Source organism: Pteropus vampyrus, unplaced genomic scaffold (genome assembly GCF_000151845.1).
Source record: "Pteropus vampyrus isolate Shadow unplaced genomic scaffold, Pvam_2.0 Scaffold21, whole genome shotgun sequence".
In the NCBI taxonomy this organism is placed as follows: domain Eukaryota; kingdom Metazoa; phylum Chordata; class Mammalia; order Chiroptera; family Pteropodidae; genus Pteropus; species Pteropus vampyrus.
The window spans coordinates 12,914,554-12,937,663 of record NW_011888802.1 but is presented as its reverse complement, the minus strand read 5'-3'; the positions used below and the strand labels follow the sequence as shown (position 1 = coordinate 12,937,663).

General features: G+C 37.3%; 1 protein-coding gene and 3 pseudogenes across 4 annotated transcripts in view; 1 reads left to right on the top strand and 3 right to left on the bottom strand.

Annotated features, from left to right (window-relative positions):
• DNAJC3 (DnaJ heat shock protein family (Hsp40) member C3) overlaps nucleotides 1-13,696 on the bottom strand; it is an 87,811-nt gene extending 74,115 nt beyond the window's left edge. For 2 of the 4 annotated variants that reach the window (XM_011355498.2, XM_011355500.2), the window contains exon 1: nucleotides 13,482-13,695. In XM_011355498.2, the coding sequence (XP_011353800.1) occupies nucleotides 13,482-13,563 (82 nt within the window). In that variant the 5' untranslated portion in view covers nucleotides 13,564-13,695. Of the gene's footprint in view, nucleotides 1-13,481 lie in introns of all 4 variants that reach the window. The other 2 variants (XM_023528009.1, XM_011355499.2) reach the window with 2 other exon arrangements.
• Nucleotides 5,818-6,508, top strand: LOC111736648 (annotated as a pseudogene).
• A 3,818-nt stretch (nucleotides 13,697-17,514) lies between the features above and the next one.
• On the bottom strand, nucleotides 17,515-17,633 carry LOC111736654 (annotated as a pseudogene).
• A 5,008-nt stretch (nucleotides 17,634-22,641) lies between these two features.
• LOC111736703 lies at nucleotides 22,642-22,760 on the bottom strand (annotated as a pseudogene).
• Between the last annotated feature and the right edge of the window lie 350 nt (nucleotides 22,761-23,110).

Here is a 23,110-nt window from a genome sequence, read left to right as displayed (position 1 = left end):
TTTCAGTCAGTATAATTCTCTGGCAATTCATCCAGATTGTTGCATATATTCATAGTTCATTCTTTCCTATTTGTAATTAGTATTCCATGGTACAGATGTATCACAGTTTGTTCACCCATTCACCTAACAGGGTTATCTCTAGTTTTTGGCAATTATGAATGAAGCTGTTATGAACATTTATATACAGCTGTTAGTGAATGTAACTTTTCATTTATCTGGGATAAATACTCATGACTGAAATTGCTGAGTCATATGGTAGTTGTATGTTTAGTTTTGTAAGAAACTGCCAGACTGATTTCTAGATTGGCTGTACCATTTTACATTCCCATCGACACTGTATATATATATATATATGCAATCCAGTTTCTCCACATTCTTGCCATAACTTGGTGTTATTTTTCTTATTTTTATTTTATGATTTTATTTGTTAGCCATTCTGGTAGGTATGCAGTGATATCACACTGTGGTGCTAATGTGCATTTCCCTAATGGTTAATGATGTTGAATATTTTTTCATGTGCTTATTTGCCATCTGTATATCCTCTGTGGTGAAATGTCTATAAGCATCCGAAATAGGAATGAGTTCTTTCTACATAGGACTTTGATTAATATCACTAGTTTGGTCTTACAAAAAAAAGAAATGCTGTTCAACTGGAATTTTTTTTTGCCTATATGCTAAGACAGAAGCCCTAACATTAATTCTTAGTTACCCCAGTGCAGATGTTTCTACGGAGAACTAGGAAAATAGGATCCAGGATACTTTGACCATAGAGAGAATTGAGAAAATACAAATGAATGGAGAGATAGGAGAGCCTTTGGTAGGTATTGGATTCAGTCATTTCATGAATACATTTTCTAGCGTATATATACTGGTACATATATATATATGTACCGGTAGTACAGATATTATATACCCTTGCTATGCTTTTGATATATTTAGATGTCATTTGTTGCTTTGTTTTAAGAGTCATCTTTGTATACCCAGTTGGACAGAGAGCAGTATCCTTCAGCTCAGACAGGGCAGCAGAATTAGATGCAGGCAGAACTATTATTCTCCTGAATAAAAAGCCTGCAATGGCTATCCACTGCCTAACGAATCAAGACCAAATTCCTAAATGTGATATTCGAGGACCACAAAGCCCTAAACCTTCCTTTTCTGTCCCACCACCCACTCCTCCTCTTGTGCTCTAGCCAAACTGAAATAGTGTTCTCCAAATCCCCTTTGCTCTTTCCTGACTCTGAGCTTTTGTTCCTGCTATATCCTTTACTGAAATATCTTCCCTCACCATATGTACCTAGAAAAACCCCACCTCTCTCTCAAGGCCCTGCATAGATGTTACTTTCACCATGAAATCTCTCCTAATTCCTTGAGTCGGAAGCAAACACTCCTGCCTCTGTACTTACACAGGACTTTGCAGCTCCCCACAGTACTCATCTCTCTCACCACTCTTTTGTTTAAATGTCATGCCAACACAATAACATGGATGAATCTCAAATGCATTGTGCTCAGTAAAAGAAGTCAGACACAAACAGCTATATACTGAATGATTCCATTTATATGACATTCTGGAAAAGGCAAAATTATATGGACAGAAAACAGATGAGAGGTTGCCAGGGGTTAAGAGTAGGAGAAAGGATTTGCCTATAAAGGCACAGCACGAGGGAATTTGGGGGGTGATGAAACTATTCTAAATTAAAGTTGGCTCTTATATCGTTTTTTTTTTTTTTTAATTAATTTGTTATGGTGACATTGGTTAACAAAATCTGGTAAGTTTCAGCTATACATTTTAACAGTAAGATGTATACATATATATTTACATTGTGTAGAGTCACCTTAAATTCCAGGTGATTATAGTAAACAGCCAGAAGGGAAGAGGGAAACCAATAAGGTATCTGTTACAATAATCCAGGCAACTTTAGGATGACTTGATGGTGGAGTAGTAGCAGTGAAAAATAGAGAAAAATAGACTGCTTAGAGAAATGTAAGAGAGAAAAAAGTCTACACATGACTTGTGTCTACTGTCTGGATACGGAAGCCAAGTGAAGAAAGGAGTCCAGGAGGATCCTCAGCAACTATTCGAGGAACTGCCTGCCATTTTAGTATGACTACATCAAAAGCAACTGAAGTTCTATTTCATCTAATATAAGCAAAAAACTAAATGAATTTATTTATCTGCATTGTGCCCTACTAAAAAAGTAGGTTTTTCAGTGTTTGGTATTCCTGGCCTGCAGTTTCTGTGTTGTGTCTTATTACTTTGGCTGCCTGTTGGACACTCCCATATAAGAAAGGAAGGAGGAAAAAAGGAGGGAGGGAAGGAGGAAACTTTAACTTGATAGCCTCAAAAACTTAGGGTCCTGCAGAGCCCTATTTGTTTTGGGCAACAATGTAAGAATGGTTGCCTATTTAAGAGTGTGTGAGTAACATTTGGAGAAATTAGTTAGGGGTTTTCGATGGGCTGGGAAAACATTTTTCCCATTTAAAATGAGAAAATAGGCTCCTGCTCTGTGAAAATTCAGTATGCAATATAGATTTAGAAACTCATTATAATCATATAATGAGGGTCACCTGTAGCTCCATCCATATCATATCCAGAAATATAAACTGCTTTTCATAATGAAGATCATGGTAACTGAATTTCATTTAAAAAGAGTTACTGAATATATGTAAAACTGTGGCCTTAAGAGATATGAACAGGGTAGTCTCCTCCAAAGGGGCAATGAAGAAAATCCTGCAGGCTTCAGCCATTGATGGGAACTCTCAAGCCTGCAGGGTTCCCAATCACTGACTGGAGAGAGACAGGCTGCCTTCTAGCATTACATTGAAGTCTATGCAACGTATTGATGTATTTACAGAATATATATTATGAGGCATAGGACTGACTTCAAAATAATCTTAGAGGGGAGGATGAAAGTATAGGTGAAACCAGACTGGCCATAAACTGATAATTTTTGAAGCGGGGTGACAGTACACAGTGGTACAATGATACTATTCTCTATACTTTGGTACATTTTTAAGATTTTCCAAAATCAAGTTTTTAAAAAATTTAAATCCTTTCAATGAAGAGAAAACTGGCTGATAAAAGTTACCTCTCACACACAAAAAAAAAAAAAAATTTTTTTTTTGAAGAATCTGGACCACAGGGACTAGGGGACTAGGGCAACCAACTGTGTACATGAGCCTACCTCCCAACATACTCGAATTCTAGAAATGACAGAAGTTACACAGAGAACTATATAACCTTGCCAGAAAACAATTTTCTTTTTTTTTTTAAGAAGAAGTGGGCCATCAGAAAGACAAATTTTAGAAAAACACTCAAAATATAAAAAGGACAGGATTGGATTGATGGGCAAAATCACATCTGAGTACCCTCCCAGGGGAAGTGTGCCATGGAGATGGCTGCAGTTGTCTGAGTGCTCCAAACCCTGATACAAGGAGAAGGAAGGAACCCTGGGGATGTCCCAGCCCCCAGCCTGGAAATTAGCCTTTTCTCACAATCTGCATTCAAAGAATGACACTTAGCAATTCTGAAATACAAAGATGATCATAAAATCCATCTTCAAATAACTAATAACAAATAAGAGAATTGAGGAGAAAAATAGTGGAGCAAATAAAAAAAAATCTAAAAATGAATATAACTGACATTCTTACAGACTCAAAAGGATACGACATCCATTAAAAAAAAAAAAAGTATCTATGCATTGGCAGCTCTAGCAGTGGAGAAAAAGAAAAAACAAGATCATTTATAAGTGCCATGCATGACGAACTGCCAGAGGAAAGGAAGAGGCATACTTAATACAAAGGGTCATTATCCCTAATAAGATAATGTTTGAGTTAAGGCACAGATTGGGGGTGGAGTTCTGATGACAAGCTGACAAGAAGCCTCCAGCATGTCAAAATATGACCAGGCAAAGAGTACAAAACAAGTGCAAAGGGCTTAGGCAGGACCAAGTTCAACTACAAGAAATGGACAGGCCTCCAGCATGTTAAGAATAGAGGATGTAGGCAAGATAGATCATACTGGGCCTTGCGGACCATAGTAAGAAATTTCTACTTTATTTCTAAGTGCAAAGAGAAATCATTAGAATGGACTTTAGCAAGGAACTGACTACCTGATTTACGTTTTAAAAAGATCACTAGCCTGCAGTGTGGAAGAGATTGGAGGCAGACAAAAATGGAAAGAACCGTAGTGCTGTGTAAACTAAGGATAGCAAGCTGCATTACAGTATATATATTCTGATTTCATTTATGCTTGAAAAAGAAGATGTGAGATGTATTTCTGAGTTGTTTAACTTTTTCTGGTAAGAATGTATTCATGTACTACTAATAAAAAAATTAACAGACTGAGGAATGTGTTTTGTTAAGGATGTTGCTGATTAAATAATCACCTGCAATAGAAAACTCTTAAAGAATATCTGCAAACACTATAGATATCTGTTTTCCAATTAAGCAGCCAATTAGGTCAGGAAAGAAAAGCAAAATAAACCTGCCTTAACTATTTATGTTAAACTATATTTCAAAGGTATAGCATTATAATCAGATAGATACTTCAGGAACTATAGGTGATATAGATTCTAAAATTTACAACAGTCTTACCTTCTATAGGTACTAAAATATTTATAAATGAAATGATAGCACCTCTAATATGTTTTGAAATAATCCACAAGTTTTTAGATGAAAGAAGATCAGTCAAGAATTGGTAATTGTTAAAGCTAGGAGATGAATACATGGGAGTTCATTATACAATTCCCCACTTTTATAAATGTGTGAAAATTTTTCATAAATAAAGATTTTTATTAAATTGCTTTAAGGGATTAGGGGTGGAGAAACAGTTAAAGATAATTCATTTGATTTTTAAAGATAATTTCGAATATAAACTATATTTCCATTAACATTTATAGTTTCTAATGGAAAATAGAAAAGATTATGCATTACTCATGTAGAAAGAAACATGTGTACAGAAACCATGGTAAAATTATTCTACTGAATGAACTAGGAATCAAATAAAAATGATGAAAGTGTTGTGTGCAAACTACAGAATGATCCAGCCTATTACAGAAGATACAATTAATTTCGGGGCATGTATGTTCTCAAAAGGCGGGGAGGGGGAGATCTTCAAAATAACATGAAGATTTCAAACATTTCCCTATTGCATTTCTCAAAGGAAAGATGAGATCGGTGTACTGAATAGAGGAGTTCAGATTGTTTGAGGAGGGAGGAAATATGGATATAAGATAAACAATTAGTAAAAATGCTTTCCTGATCCAGCCATGAAAATGTATAACAGGAAAGATGTAACACAGAAGGAATTAAGAACCTATTATGTGCTGGATACTTGCAGTGTTTCTATTTCACTGAATTTTCATAACCCTATAAACATTTTCATACTTTTATAACTGAGGATCAAAGAAATTACCCAGTCTGCCTGAAGACTCACAGTAACTGTCAAAACAATATTCAATTCTAAAGCCCAGCTTTGTTTTCAATGCAGCACATGATCTTTTTCCCCACAGAAACCAGGCTAAGCCAGTTACCAAGGCTTGCATGCTTCACTCACTCAACCCATCATTTCATGTAACCTTTTAGCCACAATCATCTCCAACCTCACAGGTTGAACCTGAAGTCTAGTGGGAGACAAAAATACATATGCAAAGTTCTTTGAACTGCTATGTCAAGTTATGTTTGGGCCAGACATTCAACAAGTCGTATAGCTTCCTACTTCCATAGTGCTTGGAAAGAACCAGAGCTCATCCCCTACCCAGCAGGCCATCAGCCACCTCCTCACAGTGCCCTTGGACAACCTGTCCTCAAGTGCTCACCATGATTACTGCCTCCCCCTTGCAGGTTCACTAGACCTACTACCAGTACTCAGGGGCTGCCATTAACTGCCAGGTCAACCTGGCATTCTATGTGTCCTACATCTACCTATCCATGTCTCACTACTTTGACCCTGATGGTGTGGCTTTGAAGAACTTTGCTAAATACTTCCTTCGCCAGTGTCATGAGGAAAGGAAACATGCTGAGAAACTAATGAAGCTGCAGAACCAATGAGGAGGCTAAATCCTGAATTCTGTAGAATACCAAGAAACCAAACTGTGATGACTGGGAAAGCTGGCTAAATGCAACGAAGCCTGTGCTACACTTGAAAAAAGGCATAAATCAGTCATTACTGGAACTGCACCAACTGGCCACTGACTTTATTGAGACTCATTACTGAAATGAGCAAGTGAAATCCATCTAAGAATCAGGTGGCCATGAAACCAACTTGCATAACATGAAGACCCCAGAATCTGACATGCCAGACTATCTCTTTGACAAACACATCCTAGGAAACACTGACAAGGAGAGCTAAGCCTTAGGCTGGCTTCCCACTGCCACGGGACTGACTTCCCTGGTCACCGAGGCAGGGCATCCATGTTGGGGTTACCTTTATCTTTTCTGTACGTTGTACTAAAACATCCACTTAAGTTCCTTCATTTGTACCATTCCTTCAAATAAAGTAATTTGGTACTACCCCCAACAAGTATGTCATACTGTCACCCCAAAAGTTGACTTAGTCTTCAAACTAAATTTCTTTTGCCTTCTAAGATAAAAAGAGGTATCCAGACTTTCTGTCCCTCTGAATAAAACTCAGATCTTGATTATGCTACAATTTTATCCAATATAATTTCCATTTAATAATGTGATAAGTACCACTTCCTCTAAAAAAATTTCCGTGGCTCACCCCAATAATCCAGAGAGAATTAATTATTACCCCTATGGTGTGCCTTGGTCACATTTCCATAACAGAACCTGCCACAGTGTTAAGGTTGGTTGTGTAGGCCCCTTTCTCCCTGCAAGAGATGGTGTGCCTCCTAACTGGGACCTTCCCTCAGCTTTTCCTCCAAATCCAGTCCTCATGCTGCTGCCAGAGCTTCCAAAACGCATGCCTGTAAAAATTCTGCAGCACTTTCACATTGCTGGCTAGATTCAATCCAAATTCCTTCAAATCTAAAGGCAAACAGGACCCTTCATGACTAGGTCCCATGATGTGGGTCCAGCTTCAACATCCCTCACTCCCCCCACCTCTTACTTCATACTCCTATATCATAATAAACTGGTTGTACTTCCCTGAACATACCATGTGCTCATGCCACATCCCTTTGCACTTGCTGTTCCATGAAAAGGCCTTCCCCACTTGCCCACCTGGAAAATTTCTACTTCTCCCTCTGGATTCTGCCCTCAAATGCTAACTCCTTTGTGTAACCTTCCCTAACTACTTCAGTGACAGGATGGGAAAAAAAGACTCTTCTATACTCCTACTTATTATCCTCACAGTTTGCCTGCCTTTCGCAACCCCCCAACCCAGATCAAAAGCAAGTTTGAGAGAAGGAACTATTTTTTCTTCTTTATATCACCTAATTCAGTATCTTGCACAAACTGGGCAATAATTGGATGAATATAACTATTTTCCCTCTTAAACATATTATAATTCCTCAGAATTATAAATTCTAAGATATGCAATAACATAAAGACCAAACTGATACACAAAGACACTAATATGTAAAAATATATATATTTGTAAATTATGGCTGTTTTTTCAATGTCTCAACGCTCTTTTGAGCTATGAATAATATTTATTCCTTTGCCACACTGTGGGAGAAGTGACAATGAGAGCTGTCTCTTATTTTTTGAGGTAAGGCAACGAAACAGCATGCCATTTTCTAATCAGCATTAAATAACAAGTTTCTCGGACAAGCATAAGCATACGTCAGCAAAATATAAAGAGCAGGAAAAAAATGTGCAGTAGCTAAGTCTTTCAGTGAATTTGGTATTAGAATCTGTCATGTTATGGAGAGCAAAAAATAACGAATTTTAAGAAACTTAAAGTTGAGGGGTTAAAAGTATGATGTGGTGAGTCACAATGAAGATGTGAAGAACCACAGTGAAAAAGTCAAGAACTGGTAGTCAAAGATACTAAGTGTCAAGCTAAGGCCAGCTGACAAAGGCAGTAGCAAGTCCAGGGGTGGTTATTGAGACTGGAGCACTTAAAGTGTAAGAAATGAAGAAATCCCTAAGATCATTCTAGAAAGGAACACAAAGCAAAAAAAGACAAGTACTGTCTGTAAGAGACCTGATCTAAATCCAAGATATAACAAGATGGCAGAAACACGGTGGAATGTGACCACAGAAAGACAGAGTAGGAAGTTCATTATCTTAGCAATTCCACAGTTGAGTGAGGACCAACAACAAAACAGTTTCAATAAAAATACAATGAGCTGCAAACCCAAAGCATCTCCTTCCAATCACCTTGACCTAAAAAGTCGTTTAGTCTACAAAGCCAAACTGAAAAGAAGAAAAGGCTGAGTATTTTTGTGTATCTGAACAATGCATTAAAATCTAGGAAAATAAAATCAACTGTAACCAGGTTTGCTAAATTTCAACAGACATTATCTGTCTGCTTCAATTAACTGTCAAGGGATAAATATTGTGATGGGGTTCCCTGCTCAAGGAATTTCAACTGGGAAAATAAGTTTAGAAGAGACCATGCAAAAAAAAACAGCTCAAACAGTCAACTTCATTCATCTATTTAAAAAACATTTATTGTACATCCACTTCATGTCAACATGTTTTAGGTACAAAGACAAGCTTTTTCCATTAAGCTTATATTCTAGAGGAGAAAAAAATAAATAAGATAATTCAACACTGTTAAATTTTATAAAGAAAATACAAAAAGGTAAAGGAAGAGTATTAACTGAAGGAGAGAGTGCTATTTACATAGCGCGTCAAGGCGGGCTTCTCTGAAACATAAATGCTCATTTCAAGATCTCAGAAGAGCTTCCCAGACTGTGGGAATAGCAAGAATAAAGACCTTAGTTAGAAATGAGCTTGGCATTTAGAAGTAAAAGAAACTGATGTGGTGGGAACATAGTGATGGCGGGGATAATTAAGATGAAAAGAGGCATAAACAAATAGGAGTCAGAGATGTAAGGCTTTGCCATATTAGTGGCGCAATGTGTTGAGAACAGAAGATGAGGAAATAGAGGAAGAGACTATCCAACAACGCTAAAGTTCTGCTGTCCAGAGAAGCAAAGATACAGTTCAGTAGCTGAAAGGACACATAACATCAAAGGACAGTTTAATATGGAAACACTACAAGCATGTTGGAGTGCTGATGTCAATGATCCAGCAGAGAGGAAGAAAGTGATGACGTAAGAGAGAAACGGTAACTGTAGGAGCAATATTTTCAGAAGATGAGAGGAAATGGAATCCAGGACATAAGTATAGGAATTGAATTTTTCCAGGAATAGAGATACTTTATCCATTTTAATATAAGAAAAGTAGCAGTGTAGGTACACATACAAGTAGGCTAGTGAATTTAGTGGTGGAAAGAAAACTGCCCTGTGATGTCTTTCTTTCATTTTCTTAATAAAGACAAGGTCTAAAAGAATGAAGTAAAGGAATAGAGTAAAGGAAGGATTAAATTGGAGATTTAAAGAAAGAGGAAAAGGACTGAAATGCTGATTTTCAAGAACAGATATACTAGGGAACTGTAGGAATGTTGGCAGTATTGAGTGTGCATTTGAAATTGAGATCATGTGCTTAAATGATACCAGTCGGCAAGGTTATCTCCATTTGTCTCCATCTGTGTACAGCAATTAAGTACAACAAAAAAGTTGGCCAAGCTGGATTTAATTGGTGTTCAATTTTGCCAAGTGAGTAAAACAAACAAACAAACAAACAAAAAATACAGGGGCAAGGAAATTAAAAGGTGTTTGCAATGGAGTGACTACAAGATGGACCACTAAATCTAAACTGAGAAAGGAGGGAAGAGGACATGGATGCTTCCCAAAGCATGTCTTATACCCCCAAGTGGTCTGTAAACTCGACCAGAAAAACCATGAGTTTTTTGCTATGTATACCTCACCAAAGAGCACTACTGTGTAAGCCTGTGCTAACTGATTAAAGAGAATCCTCCCCCTTCCAAACTCCAAATGACACAAATTCATCAGAAATTTTTATTAAAGCAGCTTTCTAAAGATCTCTAAAGAAAAATAAATCTATGGTTGAAATGTTTTAGTTCTAAAGAGCAGCTGACTGGGTTCCCATGATATTTCCATATAAACAAAGATTAATTGCTAGACATTATTCAAAAGAAAACTATGGCTATAGAAAGTAAAGTTAACCACAATTAATTAACTTCATATGGAAAAATAAAGCCTAATTACTACAGGGCATCTTAGAACAACTCTCCCTGACCCACAGAATTAAAACTACATTTCCAGGCACTCACTAGGCTAACCAGTCCAGTGAATTGGACCTCTGAGACTATTGCTAACTATAGCCTATTTCATTAAAAGGATTTAGAATAATTCTAGAAGTTATCTGACCATCTGCTAGAATACTTAGTTTATATAAATTACTGAAAGTCATTCACTTTCTCTATTTATTCTTTCCCTATTTAAATAATGTCAAGAAAATCCTAGAGCAGACAAAACATACTTTTAGTAGGTTTGTATAAAAATTATCACCATCTTTTATACTTATAGACTTTCAACTATTCTTTTCCTTATGGCCAAATACATAGCTTAGTCAGGTCAGTTCAGTGAAATAATGAAAAACTGAGTGAGTCCAGGTAGCATGCTAAGGAAGAAAAAGAAATAAAAGGGTTGGTTCCCAGGCACTCAAGACACCAAATAGAACAACCCATTAGCAAAGAATTAAAATAGCTTCCTTATCTGTAACATGAGAATACTAAAGCAGATACTACTAAAGTTTTCTTTCTGCTCCAAAAATTCTATTCCTAATCTAGTGCTTTGGACTTCCCTCCTTCAAAGGCCTTTCTGAAAGATTTGATCTTTCAATTCATAAACCTATTACATATTTTCTTTCTCTGGATTATAAGTAACAGAAAAGCCTAAGAAAAAAACCACAGACGAATATTTTTAAATCAGAAAAAAAAAACTGGGCCAACTAAGCTAATTATTGGTGACACTCTCCATCATATGCAACTGTTTCACATTCACTCTTTTCACCCATTCTCCTCTATTCTTTCTCCAAGCCTCAGGTGTAGTAGCACAATCATGCAGACATGAATGCCTCCAGGAGGACTTTGAGGTTGCTGAACTCAGACAGAACTATTTGGAAAAACAGGAGCTAACAGTTTGCTAATGCAAGTCAGAGGTTCTTTCTTTATCTTTAGAGTACTATCACCAAATTTAGTATCTAGTATATAGCAGACACCTAATTTAACTCCTCTATATAACTTATTACGCCAGTGATTCTCATCAATGATTTATTTTTAGAAATGCAAACTTTCATGTCCCACCAGAGCTGCTGAATCAGAAACTGTGGGAGGGGGCAGGAGGCCTGTACTGTTTTTAAAAGCCCTCCAGGCTGAATTTAAGATGTACAAACAAGTTTGATAACCACTGTATTAAACATGCCAGGAAATCACCTTTCTGTTCATTACTGCTGGTAGCAAACCACCAAAAAAAAAAAAATGCTGATTTTTCTCAGCTGCCACCACTTACAGTTGATTGGGTCTACATGATGATATCAACCACTTGTGTCTCCAGCTTGCACACAAGATGAACTTTAGAGCCAAATAAATTCAGTTCAACCTAAGGCACTTAAGAGTTAAGAGCTATATGACCTTACACAAGTTAATTAAACTCTTGGAGCCTCAGTTCCCTCATCTGTAAAGTAGGAATAATATCACATACCTCCATGAATAAGAGATCATTCAGAAAGGTGCCTGGCACACAGAAGACCTTCAATAAATGAGATCTTTTTCTTTTCTTCCCTACCTCCCGTACCAAGTCTCGGCTACTTTATACAGGCAACGCTCCTAAAGAAGAGAGCTCTCACTCTGGCACTCCTGAGAAGTATCATCAATGCCTCCTACACAGAAAAGCTCTCTAATGAGGTTTTTCTTATGGAAAATACCACAGGATGGAAATGAAGTGTTAAGAGTCCTACAAAATCCAATACAGAACAGAAATTCTAAAAAGGTAGCCCAAAAACTAGTGGAAAAGCAAATCATACAAAAGTGTGTACCTTTGTACGTTAAAAAAAAATAATTGGCATTAAACAAAACATAGGCAACTTACTGTTAAGAGGACAAAATAAATCATTAGTGGTAACTGGACATAACTGCTCCATTTGGGGAGGAGGAGGTTACCATTAGAAAATGCAAAAGAACTGAAACACATGACCCATATTAATGTGGTCCAGGCATTCATATTCAAATTCCCTAGATTTTCTGGAGCAGTCTGTCAAATTCTGTCCCAATGTTGTAATAATATGTTCTAAACTTTGATTTTATAATACGTGCGCGCGCGCACACACACGCACACACGCGCGCACACACACACACACACACACACACAGTCACTAGGGAACCAAAAAACAACAAGAAAAACTTGCCATTAATGAGGTCTCAAAGTTGGAGTTTTACTTTTTTAAGTTTAGAATTTGAGGAAATTTTACCAGAAACAATTCTCACTTCAGCAACTCACTCCCTCTAATATTAAGTCTCATATTAAAAAGTTTAATTTTACCTCCTTGATTACTAGCCCTTTTCAGGGGGATAAAAATAGATCAGTGCTTGAGATATGTCATTATACTCTATTATTTTGCACAGTAACCAAGCTAGGAGCATTAGTTCAATTGGCACTTTCAGAGTTCTTACTCCTTCCGCTGATACCTAAGATAGGACAGCCCTCTATTTTCGCTATTCAGTTAGAGCAACTAACAATCCAATATGTAGGACTTAAGTGAAATTTAAAAATTCGTATCTTTTTAGGGGGACCTTCCCCACCACCCACCCCAGAAAACTCGTAAAAGGAAAGCCAGCCCGAAATTAAATGACACCATGCTGAAAGTTGTAATATCAACAAACTTAGTGCTTTTTCCCTCCGGGCGCTTGAATGTCAACACCGTCTCCTTAACGCACCAACCCAACAACTTCTATACAAGACCTAGAGTACAATAATGTTACTCTTAAAAGTCAACACTGTCCCCTTCTCTTCATTCAGGCGGATATACTTCCTCCCCCAACCCCCGGAACTCTAACGTCAAAGAAGCCTCCCCTTTGGCGACCTTTACCGCCTCCTCCCAGCACCACTGACCAACAGTGTCCCCAGTCGCCAAGCAGGTGGTCCCAAGCGAAGCCGGACCCCACGGCTGCCCAAGGCTCTGCGTTCCATGACGCTCCAAAAGTCGCTGCCCGGTGCCCCGCTCCCACAGCCTCATTGCACCCCTTTGGCCCGGCTCCTCACTCCAAACCTGCCGACCCGGCCCCGTGCCCGCCGATCCCGGCAACTCTTCCCCAGACAAACCCGGAACTGGGCGAGCTCAGGCCCAGGCCCGGCCGCGGAGTCCCCGGCTCTCGCCCCACCGTCCAGATCGCCCGAAGACTCGCGCCTGGACTCTGGCAAGAAAGCGCCGGGGGTGCCGGACTCCGGAACCCGCTCCTCTCGCCAGGTATGGGCAGGACTCACCTTCGTACTGCAGGTCCACCAGGACCAGTAGGAAGGGGAACACCGAGCCCAGTCGGCTAGTCACAGAGCCGAGGGCCACCATTCCGAGGGCGCGGCGGTGAGAAGCAAGGGTGCGGGGCCCACCAGCCCCCGCTGGCTGTCTAAATGCAGCTGCGCCCGCCCGCAGTCCGCTCTCGTTCAGGCCTAAGCAGCAGCTGGCACCCAGCAGAGGAAGGCAGCGGTGGGCGGGGCCCGGGGGACGCTACGCCCCAAGTTTCGCCATCGTCCAATCGCCTTCTCCCTGGCCCCTCTCCTACTGGACTCTCCGGGGTCGTGGTTCGCGCTGATAGGCTGCGGAAGTCATCACCCCGCCCCGTCTCTGATAGGATAACGTGGAAGCACGAGACGAGACTGCGTCCGCCCGCGGTAGAACTGTCAGGGACCTCCAAACTGCCGCGGCGGGCGGGCGGGGAGTCTGGGTGGCGGCCGCCGAGTCCGCATGCGCAGGCTTCGAACGCGTTTTGGGGTAGGTCCCGGAGCGGAAGATTAAGTAGGAGGAGGAGGTAGGCAATCCGAGGATTTTCTGGTGCTCAGTTCGGAGAGGAAGGTGAAGACTCCGCGTCGGGGATGAGGAAGAACCTCGTCCCAGAAAATCTGAAGAGCTCTTTGAAGTGCCAAGAACTGAGGTCTTGGAATGGACTGGTAAACACGACGAATCACAGAGACTGCTACCTCGGGCTGAGCTTCTCAGAGCAAATACAGACTGAACTGAAGAGCGCTCGAGAAACGGTCAGGAGAAGCTGGGGATCGGTAAATTAGGGTGAGCTAATGCAGGCCGAAGCATTTCAGGGACAGCCAGAGAGAAGTACATTAGTGACCTAAGGCACTAAATAAGAATGGCTTGGAAGCTTGGGAACTCTCTCCCCGACTGTCCAGCGGACCAGCGTTTCCAGGAAAGAGCAGAATCCTGGAAGACTGAAAAAGAAAGCATTAAGGCGCAGCAGCTAAGAGAGCAATAGGCTCTGGAGAGTACAGCCAACATCAACTATAAGAAAAAGAAGTTAGAACAGATCTTGCATTTTGTGCTCATCAGAGGAAACTCAACAGAAGAAATGAGAACTTGAACAAGATAAAGTTCAAGTTACTTAATTTGGCATTATGTTGGTTCACAGCCATTTCCTCAGGCATCCCCAACAGAACACGCACACTATATACCACTGATGTTTTACGTGAGGTAAAACAGTAATGTTTTTCTGTGTTAAGCATTGACAAGTGTAAACATTACCAATGATTATTTGCTACCTTGGTGCTGCTTCGCACTTTAGAAGAACTCATAAATTATAAATAGCATAGTGAATTCGTGAGTTTGACGATAACGCTGAGAGTAAAAGCAGAAAGGCTGCTATTCCAAAGGGAACTAGTGCAAGGGAAATGGTTTTGAGGAAAACAACAACAACAAAAAGAACAACAACAACCTGAGTCCCTGATTAGTTGTGGTGGAAAGCAGTATAATATAATGTGAAGCGCAGAGGATTCAGATCCCAGAAATGTAATTTCTGGCTATTTTCTAAATTATCTTCATCTGTAAAGTGAGCATGATCCTGCTTGCCTCAAAGGTTGTTTTGAGGTCTCATGAAATATGTAAAGGTTCTTGTAAATTATAAACTATTGTACAAACGTTACCCTTCTAACGATAACAGAATAATGAAGATAGTCCTCTGGAAATTCCTTGGGGTTTTTTGGGGGGGGCAGGGGGAGTTGCCCTTTTCCTTTTGCCATCATAGAGAAGAGTATTAGTGAAAAAAGTGGCAGATGATTTCAATGCCCACAAGTAATGAAGACATCACCCAAATGATGTACTGTGGTCAAGGCAGCCACCAAAATGCTGAACCTAGCTAGTGAGGAAAGAGTTTTGTAAACTGTACTAGACCATGAATCATCACCAGAATGCTGCCTGTGATTCTGATCTTAAGAAAAAAAGCAGAGCTAAAGAAGTTCTAAGAATGGAAATTAAATATGGTTAAGGAGATGATAGACTTCATGTTATAGAAAATAAAAATAGCAAGTGTCTTCAATGTTGAGTAATGTTTAAAATTCATTTATCTAATTACATAACCATGAATCCTGAAGTCTTAAAACCAAGGTTCACAAAGTATTCCTTGAAAGAGATAATTTTACAACAAAGAGAGAACATTGCTTTAGACAGCAATTAAGTTACAATGCTAACATTATCTTTATATGTACAAAATACTGAAGAATATTTCCTCCAATGTTCGTCTAGGGATAGTTTTCACCTGATAACTCTTGCCAATAAAACCAGAGTAATCCAGTGATTGCAGGAAAAATTATAAATATTGTTTGTCAGCATGAATTTATGCAATCCTTTTTAAAATTAAAAGTAAACACTACTGTAATTGATACTACCTATTAATTATAATAGCAAGAGATTTAAAGCAATGATAGAATATTTAAATAATTTTTAGTATATCCAAAGTAGAAATATTATATAATTTATAATATAAAAAATATTATATACTGACCTATATTTATTGACCAGGAAAAATAATGTTGGCAGAGAGTAGTAGACAAAACTACTAAACAGTAATAGTAGAATCTAGAATAAATTTTGGAGGTGATGGAGATAAGATTTGCAGATGGATTAACTATGTGGAGAAATAAAATGTATAGAAGAAAGTATGATAATAAACACCATCTTGCACCAAATTAAAAATAAAATACTAGCATTATAATTAATATAATGAATGCTGCAATATACATCCTTCTACATTTATCTTTAAGAACTTGTGCTTTTACTTTTTAAAATGAATTTCTAAAGATGGGATTGCTTTGTCAAAGAATGCACACATTGAAAATTTTAAGATGTATTATCAGATTATTTTCCCTTAAAGTGAGGGTAATTTATATTCCTAACAGTTATTTACGTCCCCACATACTCACCGTCACTAGATATAATTGATTTTCATAGTTATTGCCAATCTAACACGTAAAAAATTACTCTCGTTTACTACTCATTTCCAGGGATTTGGGGATTTTGATCAAACTTGGTGTCCTCGTGTAAAATTTGGCTTTAAAACCATATCTTGTCTTCTTTTGTTTTCTTGGTTTCTGGCCACAGCACTCCAATCTCTGCTTCCTTTGTCATATCACTATCTCTCAGTTTTGACATTACTCTTATAAGGATCTCTGTGATTAATTATTTAGGGCCTGGATAATCCAGGATATTCATCCCCTCAAGATACTCAGTTTAACTACATCTGTAAAATCCCTTTTGACATAAAAGATAACATTGACAGAAGGTCAGAATATAGGTACCTTTGGGGACCACTATTCAGCTTAATATAGTACACCACCCTGCTTCAGGAGGTAGAACTTAATTCCTCTCCCCCTTGTGGCTGGGCTTAAAGACTAACTCTCAAAGAGTGGAGTGTGGAAAGCGGGAAGTGGAGTGACTTTACAGTGGAGAAACATGTAAACACTACCTTGGCCAGGTGGTCAAGATTAATATCACCAATGATAAGTTATACTGATCTCATATACTTCCTGATAGGACGTGATGGGAAGGGCACTTCGCCTCTGTGGTATTCTTTCCAAAAACCTATAACCCAGTTTAAACATGAAAAATATCACGTAAACCAAAAATGGGGGGCATTCTATAAAATATCTGATCAGTACTCCTCAAAACTATCAAAATGATGAAAAACAAGGAAAAACTAAGAAACTATAACAGACCAGAGGAAACTAAGGTGACATGATAACGGAATGAAATGTGCTGTCTTAAACTGGATCCTGGAATGGAAAATGGATATTACTGAAATCTGATTAGAGTCTCAAGTTTAGTTAATAGTACTGTCCCATTGTTACAGTCTTAATTTTGACAAATGTGCCACAGTTATGTAAGATTTTAACTATAGGGGAAAATAAGTGAGAGTTATTGAGGACCTCTCTGTACTATCCTTGCAAATTTACTCTAATATTATTTCAAAAATAAAAATTTACTTAAAATAATTGTGAAAGGCCTGAGTATTTTTTTTAACACCTATAGCACCTGGTATTCCTAGGTGGTCTCCCATCCAAGTACTAACCGGGCCCAATGCTGCTTATCTTCTAAGATCAGAAGGGATCAGGCACGTTCAGGGCAGCATGTCTGTAGATTGTGCCTGAGTATTTTAAAATCAACTGCAATGAGTTTTTCTGCATCTAAACTTTCTCCACTATCCTTGCAGAAGGAAGAGAATTAGGACTTTACAGAGATAATTTCTCAGTTGCCTAAAACCAGATCCTCTCCCCTTTTTAATTTTTTTTTCTGTTTTCCTCCTCTTTTCCCCTCACTTGGGAAATTGTAGATTACTTGATTTAAAAATATATATATTTTATACTCACTCTAGAATTATTCTAGCCCAAATAATCTTTCAAAATGTCTGCAAGAAAGAAAATTTAATAAACTGCATTTATTTTGTTTTTAAAATGTGAACAAGTGCATGTAAATAATAGTCTGTTAATATGAGATAGAAACTTTGAAGCATGTTTTAAAGATTCTTTAACATCTGGTTCTGAAATACGAGGTTTAAAATGGCATTTAAAAAGGTTCGTGTAATATTTCTGATAAATAGATGAATCCTTGGATAACCAGAATGAGTTAATAATACTGACTTAAAGACGGCTCTATGTCCACCCCTTGTCCACTGCAGTATTATTTACAATAGCCAAGACATGGAAACATCAGTATCCATCAACAGATGAATAGATAGAAAAGCTGTGATTGATTGTATATGTGTACACACACACACACATGCACACACACACACACACACACACACATATATAACTGTGATATATATACATATATATGTATATATGTGTACATATATACGCATATATATGGACACATCCACACAATGGAATACTATTCAGCCATAAGTAGAATGATATCTTGCCATTTGCAACAATATGGATGGAACTTGAGGCATTATGCTAAGTGAAATAAGCCAGACACAGAAAGACAAATGTTGTATGATCATACTTATGTGTGGAATCTAAAAAAAAAAAACTGAAATTAGAGATACAGAGGACAAATTGGTGGTTGGCAGAGGCAAGGGTATGTGGGGGATGGGTGAAGTGGGTCAAAAAGTACAAGTGACTATAATTAACAACACTGTATTATATATATTTGACCTTTGAACAACTGGCATTTGAACTACACAGGTCCACTTATATGAGGATTTTTTTTCAATAAGTATATACAGTACTATAATGTATTTTCTCTTGCTTATGTTTTTCTTAATAACATTTTCTTCTCTCTAGCTTTATTGTAAGAATACGGTATATAATACATATAACATACAAAATATGTGTTTACTATTTTATCAAAAATAGTCAATAGTAGGCTATTAGTAGTTAAGTTTTGGGGAGTCAAAAGTTATATGTGGATTTTCAACCCATGTTTTTCAAGGGTGAATTGTATTTGAAAGTTGCTAAGAGCCTTTTGAGCTACACTTCTCTTGCTCAGGCCCACTTCCACTTCTGGAAGTGTACTTTCCTTTCTAATAAAACTTGTCTTTTCGACTGTAAAAAAAAAAGTTGCTAAGAGAGTAGATCTTAAAAGTTCTCATCACAAGAAAAAAGTTTGTAATTATGTGTGGTGATGGATGTTTACTGAACTTATTGTAGTGATCATTTTGCAGTATACACATATCTTAATCATTATATTGTATACCTAAAAACTAATACAATGTTACATGTCAATTATATCTCAATAAAAAAATTAAAAAATAGAGACAACTCTATGTCTTCTCCTGATTTTATTACATAAAATTAATAATAATACAATATTGTATTCTATATACAATGGGTAAACTCTTCAAAACTTAAACTTCCTAAATTTCTGAATTAACTAAGTGAAATTATAATAGCAAATGTCTTCTAAAATGTTTCTTATGGAATCCCTATAATAACACAAATCATAAGGGCTTAAATATTATTTTTTAGATTTTTACATCTAAATCCAAACATATAAACAACTGCATTAAATGTAAATGTTATAAACAATAATTAGGAGATAGTGTTACAATGGATAATAAAAAAACATGAATCGGCTATAAGCTGTCTAGAAGGTAAGATGAACCTCACATTATGGTCAATTGATTTGAACAAGGATGCCAAGACAATTCAGTGAGGGAAAAGTAGTTACTTCAACAAATGGTACTGGTACAACTGGATATTCACATGCAAAAGATTGAAGTTGGACCCTTTCCTTAGACCATACACAAAAGTAATTCAAATTGGATCATAGACTTAAATGTAAAATCTAAAACTATAAAACTGTTAGATGAAAACAGGAGTAGATTTTTATAATCTCGGGATAATTAAAACCTTCTAAGATACAAAGCCAAAAGCACAAGCATAGAGAAAAATTGGGTAAGGTGGATTTTATAAAAATTTAGAATTTTTGCACTTCAAAGGACACTATCGAGAAAATGAAAAGACAATGAACAAAATGGAAGGAAAATTACAAATCATGTATTTGATAAGGGGCTTGTATCTAGACTATATAAAGAACTTTTACAACTCAAGAATAAAAAGACAACCTAATTAAAAAATGGGCAAATAATCTGAATAAGCATTTTTTCAAAGAAGGTATACAAATGACCAATAAGTACATGAAAAGATGCTTCACATCATTAGTCATTAGGGAAATGAAAGTCAAAACCACAATGAGACACCACCTCTCATACCTTCTAGGATGGCTATAAGCAAGATGAACAATAACAAGAGTAGGTGAGGATATGGAGAAATGGAAACTCTCACATAATACTATTGGAAATGTAAAACAATGTAGCCATTTTAGAAAATGGTTAAACATCAAAATGTTAAACATAAAGTTAACCATATGACCTAGCAACTCCACTCTTAGGTATATAGTTAAGAGAACTGAAAACATGTAGACAAAAAACTTATCCCTTAATGTTCCTTACTATTATATGTTCATATGAGTCAAAAAGTGGAAACAGTCCAGGTGTCTGTCTGTCAACAAGAGACTATGCTAAATCCATACCATAGAATATTTATCTATTAAAAAAGTAATGAATTATTGGTACATGCTACAACATGGATAAAATGTGAAAAAGAGTATGCTAAGTGAAAAAAGCTGGTCACAAAAGGCCATGCACAGATTGCATGTTTCCATTTATGTGAAATGACCAGGATAGGTAAATGCATACAAGCAGAAAGATTAGTGGTGGCCTGGGGCTAGGAGAAAGGAGAAATAGTTATTAATTAATATAGGGTTCTTTTTGGGGGGGGTGATGAAAATATTCTAAAATTAGATAGTGGCGATGGTTGCACATATCTGTGAATATACTAAAAATCTTTGAATCACACACTTTAATTGGGTAAATTATATCGTATAAAATATAACTCGATAAACTTATATTTTTATAAAAAAGTAAAGGATGAAAAATGTTTATCATACAGACACTATCAATAGAAAGCTGGAGTAGGTATTTAAGTCGTCAAATCTATAGAAACAAAGTAGAATGATGGTCACCAGGGGCCTGGGAGAGGAATAAGTGGGGAATTGTTCAATGGGTACAGAATTTCAGTTTTATATGATGAAAAATTTTTAGAGAGCTCTTGCACAACAATGTGAATATACTTAACACTACTGAACTGTACAATTAAAAATAGTTAAGATGGTAAATTTTGTTATGCATTTTTTACAATTTTTAAAACTCTTGGCACAGCTGTAGGAAAAAAAAAAAACATCAAAAAAAGAAAGCCAGAGTTACTGATTATGTTCATATTAGACAAAGTAGAATTCAAAATTTAAAAATTACCAGTGATAAAAAGGGACATTATGTAAAGATAAAGGATCGATTCCCCAGGAAGACCTAACAATCCTAAATGATGTGAACCTAAGAACAGAGCTTCAAAATACATGAAGCAAAAATGGGCAGAACTAAAAGAAGAAAGAGACAAATTCAAAATGTTAGTTGGAGTTGTCAAAACTCATCTCTCAATTCATAGAATGAGTAGACAGATAATCAGAAAGAAAAAGCAGAACTGATCATCAACCAACTGAATCTAATTGACATTTCTAGAAATGCCACCCAATACACATTATTTTTAAGTGCACATGAAACATGTGCATATTCTAGATTATAAAAGAAACCATAACCAATTAAAAAAATTGAAATTATAAAAAAATTAAAATTACATAGAATATATTCTCTGATCATGATACAATTAACCTATAAATTAATAACAGAAAGGAAATAGGAGAATCTCCAAATACTTGAAAACAATACACTTCTAATTAATCCATGGGTCGAAAAGGAAGTCTCGAGAAAAATTAAAAAATATTTTGAACTGAACAAAAATGAAAAAACAACATACCAAAATTTCTGGGATACACTGGAAGCACACAAAGTCTAAGATAGCTCCTATGAAATTCCCTATCTGGCAACTCTGTACTGCTTTCTACAAGTAGTGAATAATGTATCCAGGTCTTGTGGTTGCCTATTTATAGAAAGAAAAGTAGAGCTCAAATCCAGTCATGACACATGTCACTTAAAATTTTCACTAAGTATAACTAGTGACGTGACTCCACATAGTTCCAAAGGGACTGGAGAGTTTGTTGGAGCTCCCTGATAGTCCATGAGCCCTGGTATATACCCATTACAGTGAGCAAGAGTGGTAACAGGGTGATCAGTTAGAAGGTCATTATGCACCAAGGCTGTAATGGTCAAGATGGAAAGAAGTGGTAGGATGTGGAATATACTTTGGAGGCAGAGCCAGTAGGACTGCTGAGAGATAGAGGGTGGAAGAGTGGGGGGCAGGTTTGGAAATGAAACCTGTTTTATGAAAGGAGCAGGTGGCTTTAGGAGCCTGACAGAGGAAATAGCAAACACAAAGGCTTTGAAATGGAAACAATCTTAGTGTGTTTTAGGAATAGTATGTTGAAATGTAACAAACTTGGGGGACAGTAGCATGACATGATGTTAGGAGGTAGGCAGGAACCAGATCATATAGTGCCATTTAGGGTATTAAAAGGGAGTTTAAATCTTATTCTTTTGAATAATAGGAAGTCAACAGAGGTTTTTAAGCAGGAGTCTGGTGTTACTAGATTGATTTATTTATTTATACTATTTATTTATTCTTTTTATGTCTACAGCACCTGGTATTCCTAAGTGGTCTCCCATCCAGGTACTAACCAGGCCCAATCCTGCTTAGCTTCCGAGATCAGATGAGATTGGACACGTTCAGAGTGGCATGACCCTAGATTGGTGTTACTAGATTTAGAGTTAAAAGAGATCACTCTGGCTTGCTTTATGAAAAATAGATTATGGAAGGTTTGGCAATGTGCCCACTTTTGAGGCTATGCAATAGGCCAGGTGAAAGATGATGATGGCTTGAAATGTGGTGGTTAACTACAGAGACGGAGGTGGAGAGAAGCAAACCGACGTGCCATGTATTTTGGTGCTAATGAATGGAATAGATGAGAGTAGGACCAAGTAAGTCATCGGGTTGCCTTCGTTCAGTTTACTCTTTAATTGCAATACAAAAGTATAGGCTAAAAAACTTTTTTATAGCTATTTAGGCTCTGGAGAGGCCAATTGGCAAGAGAACAAAAT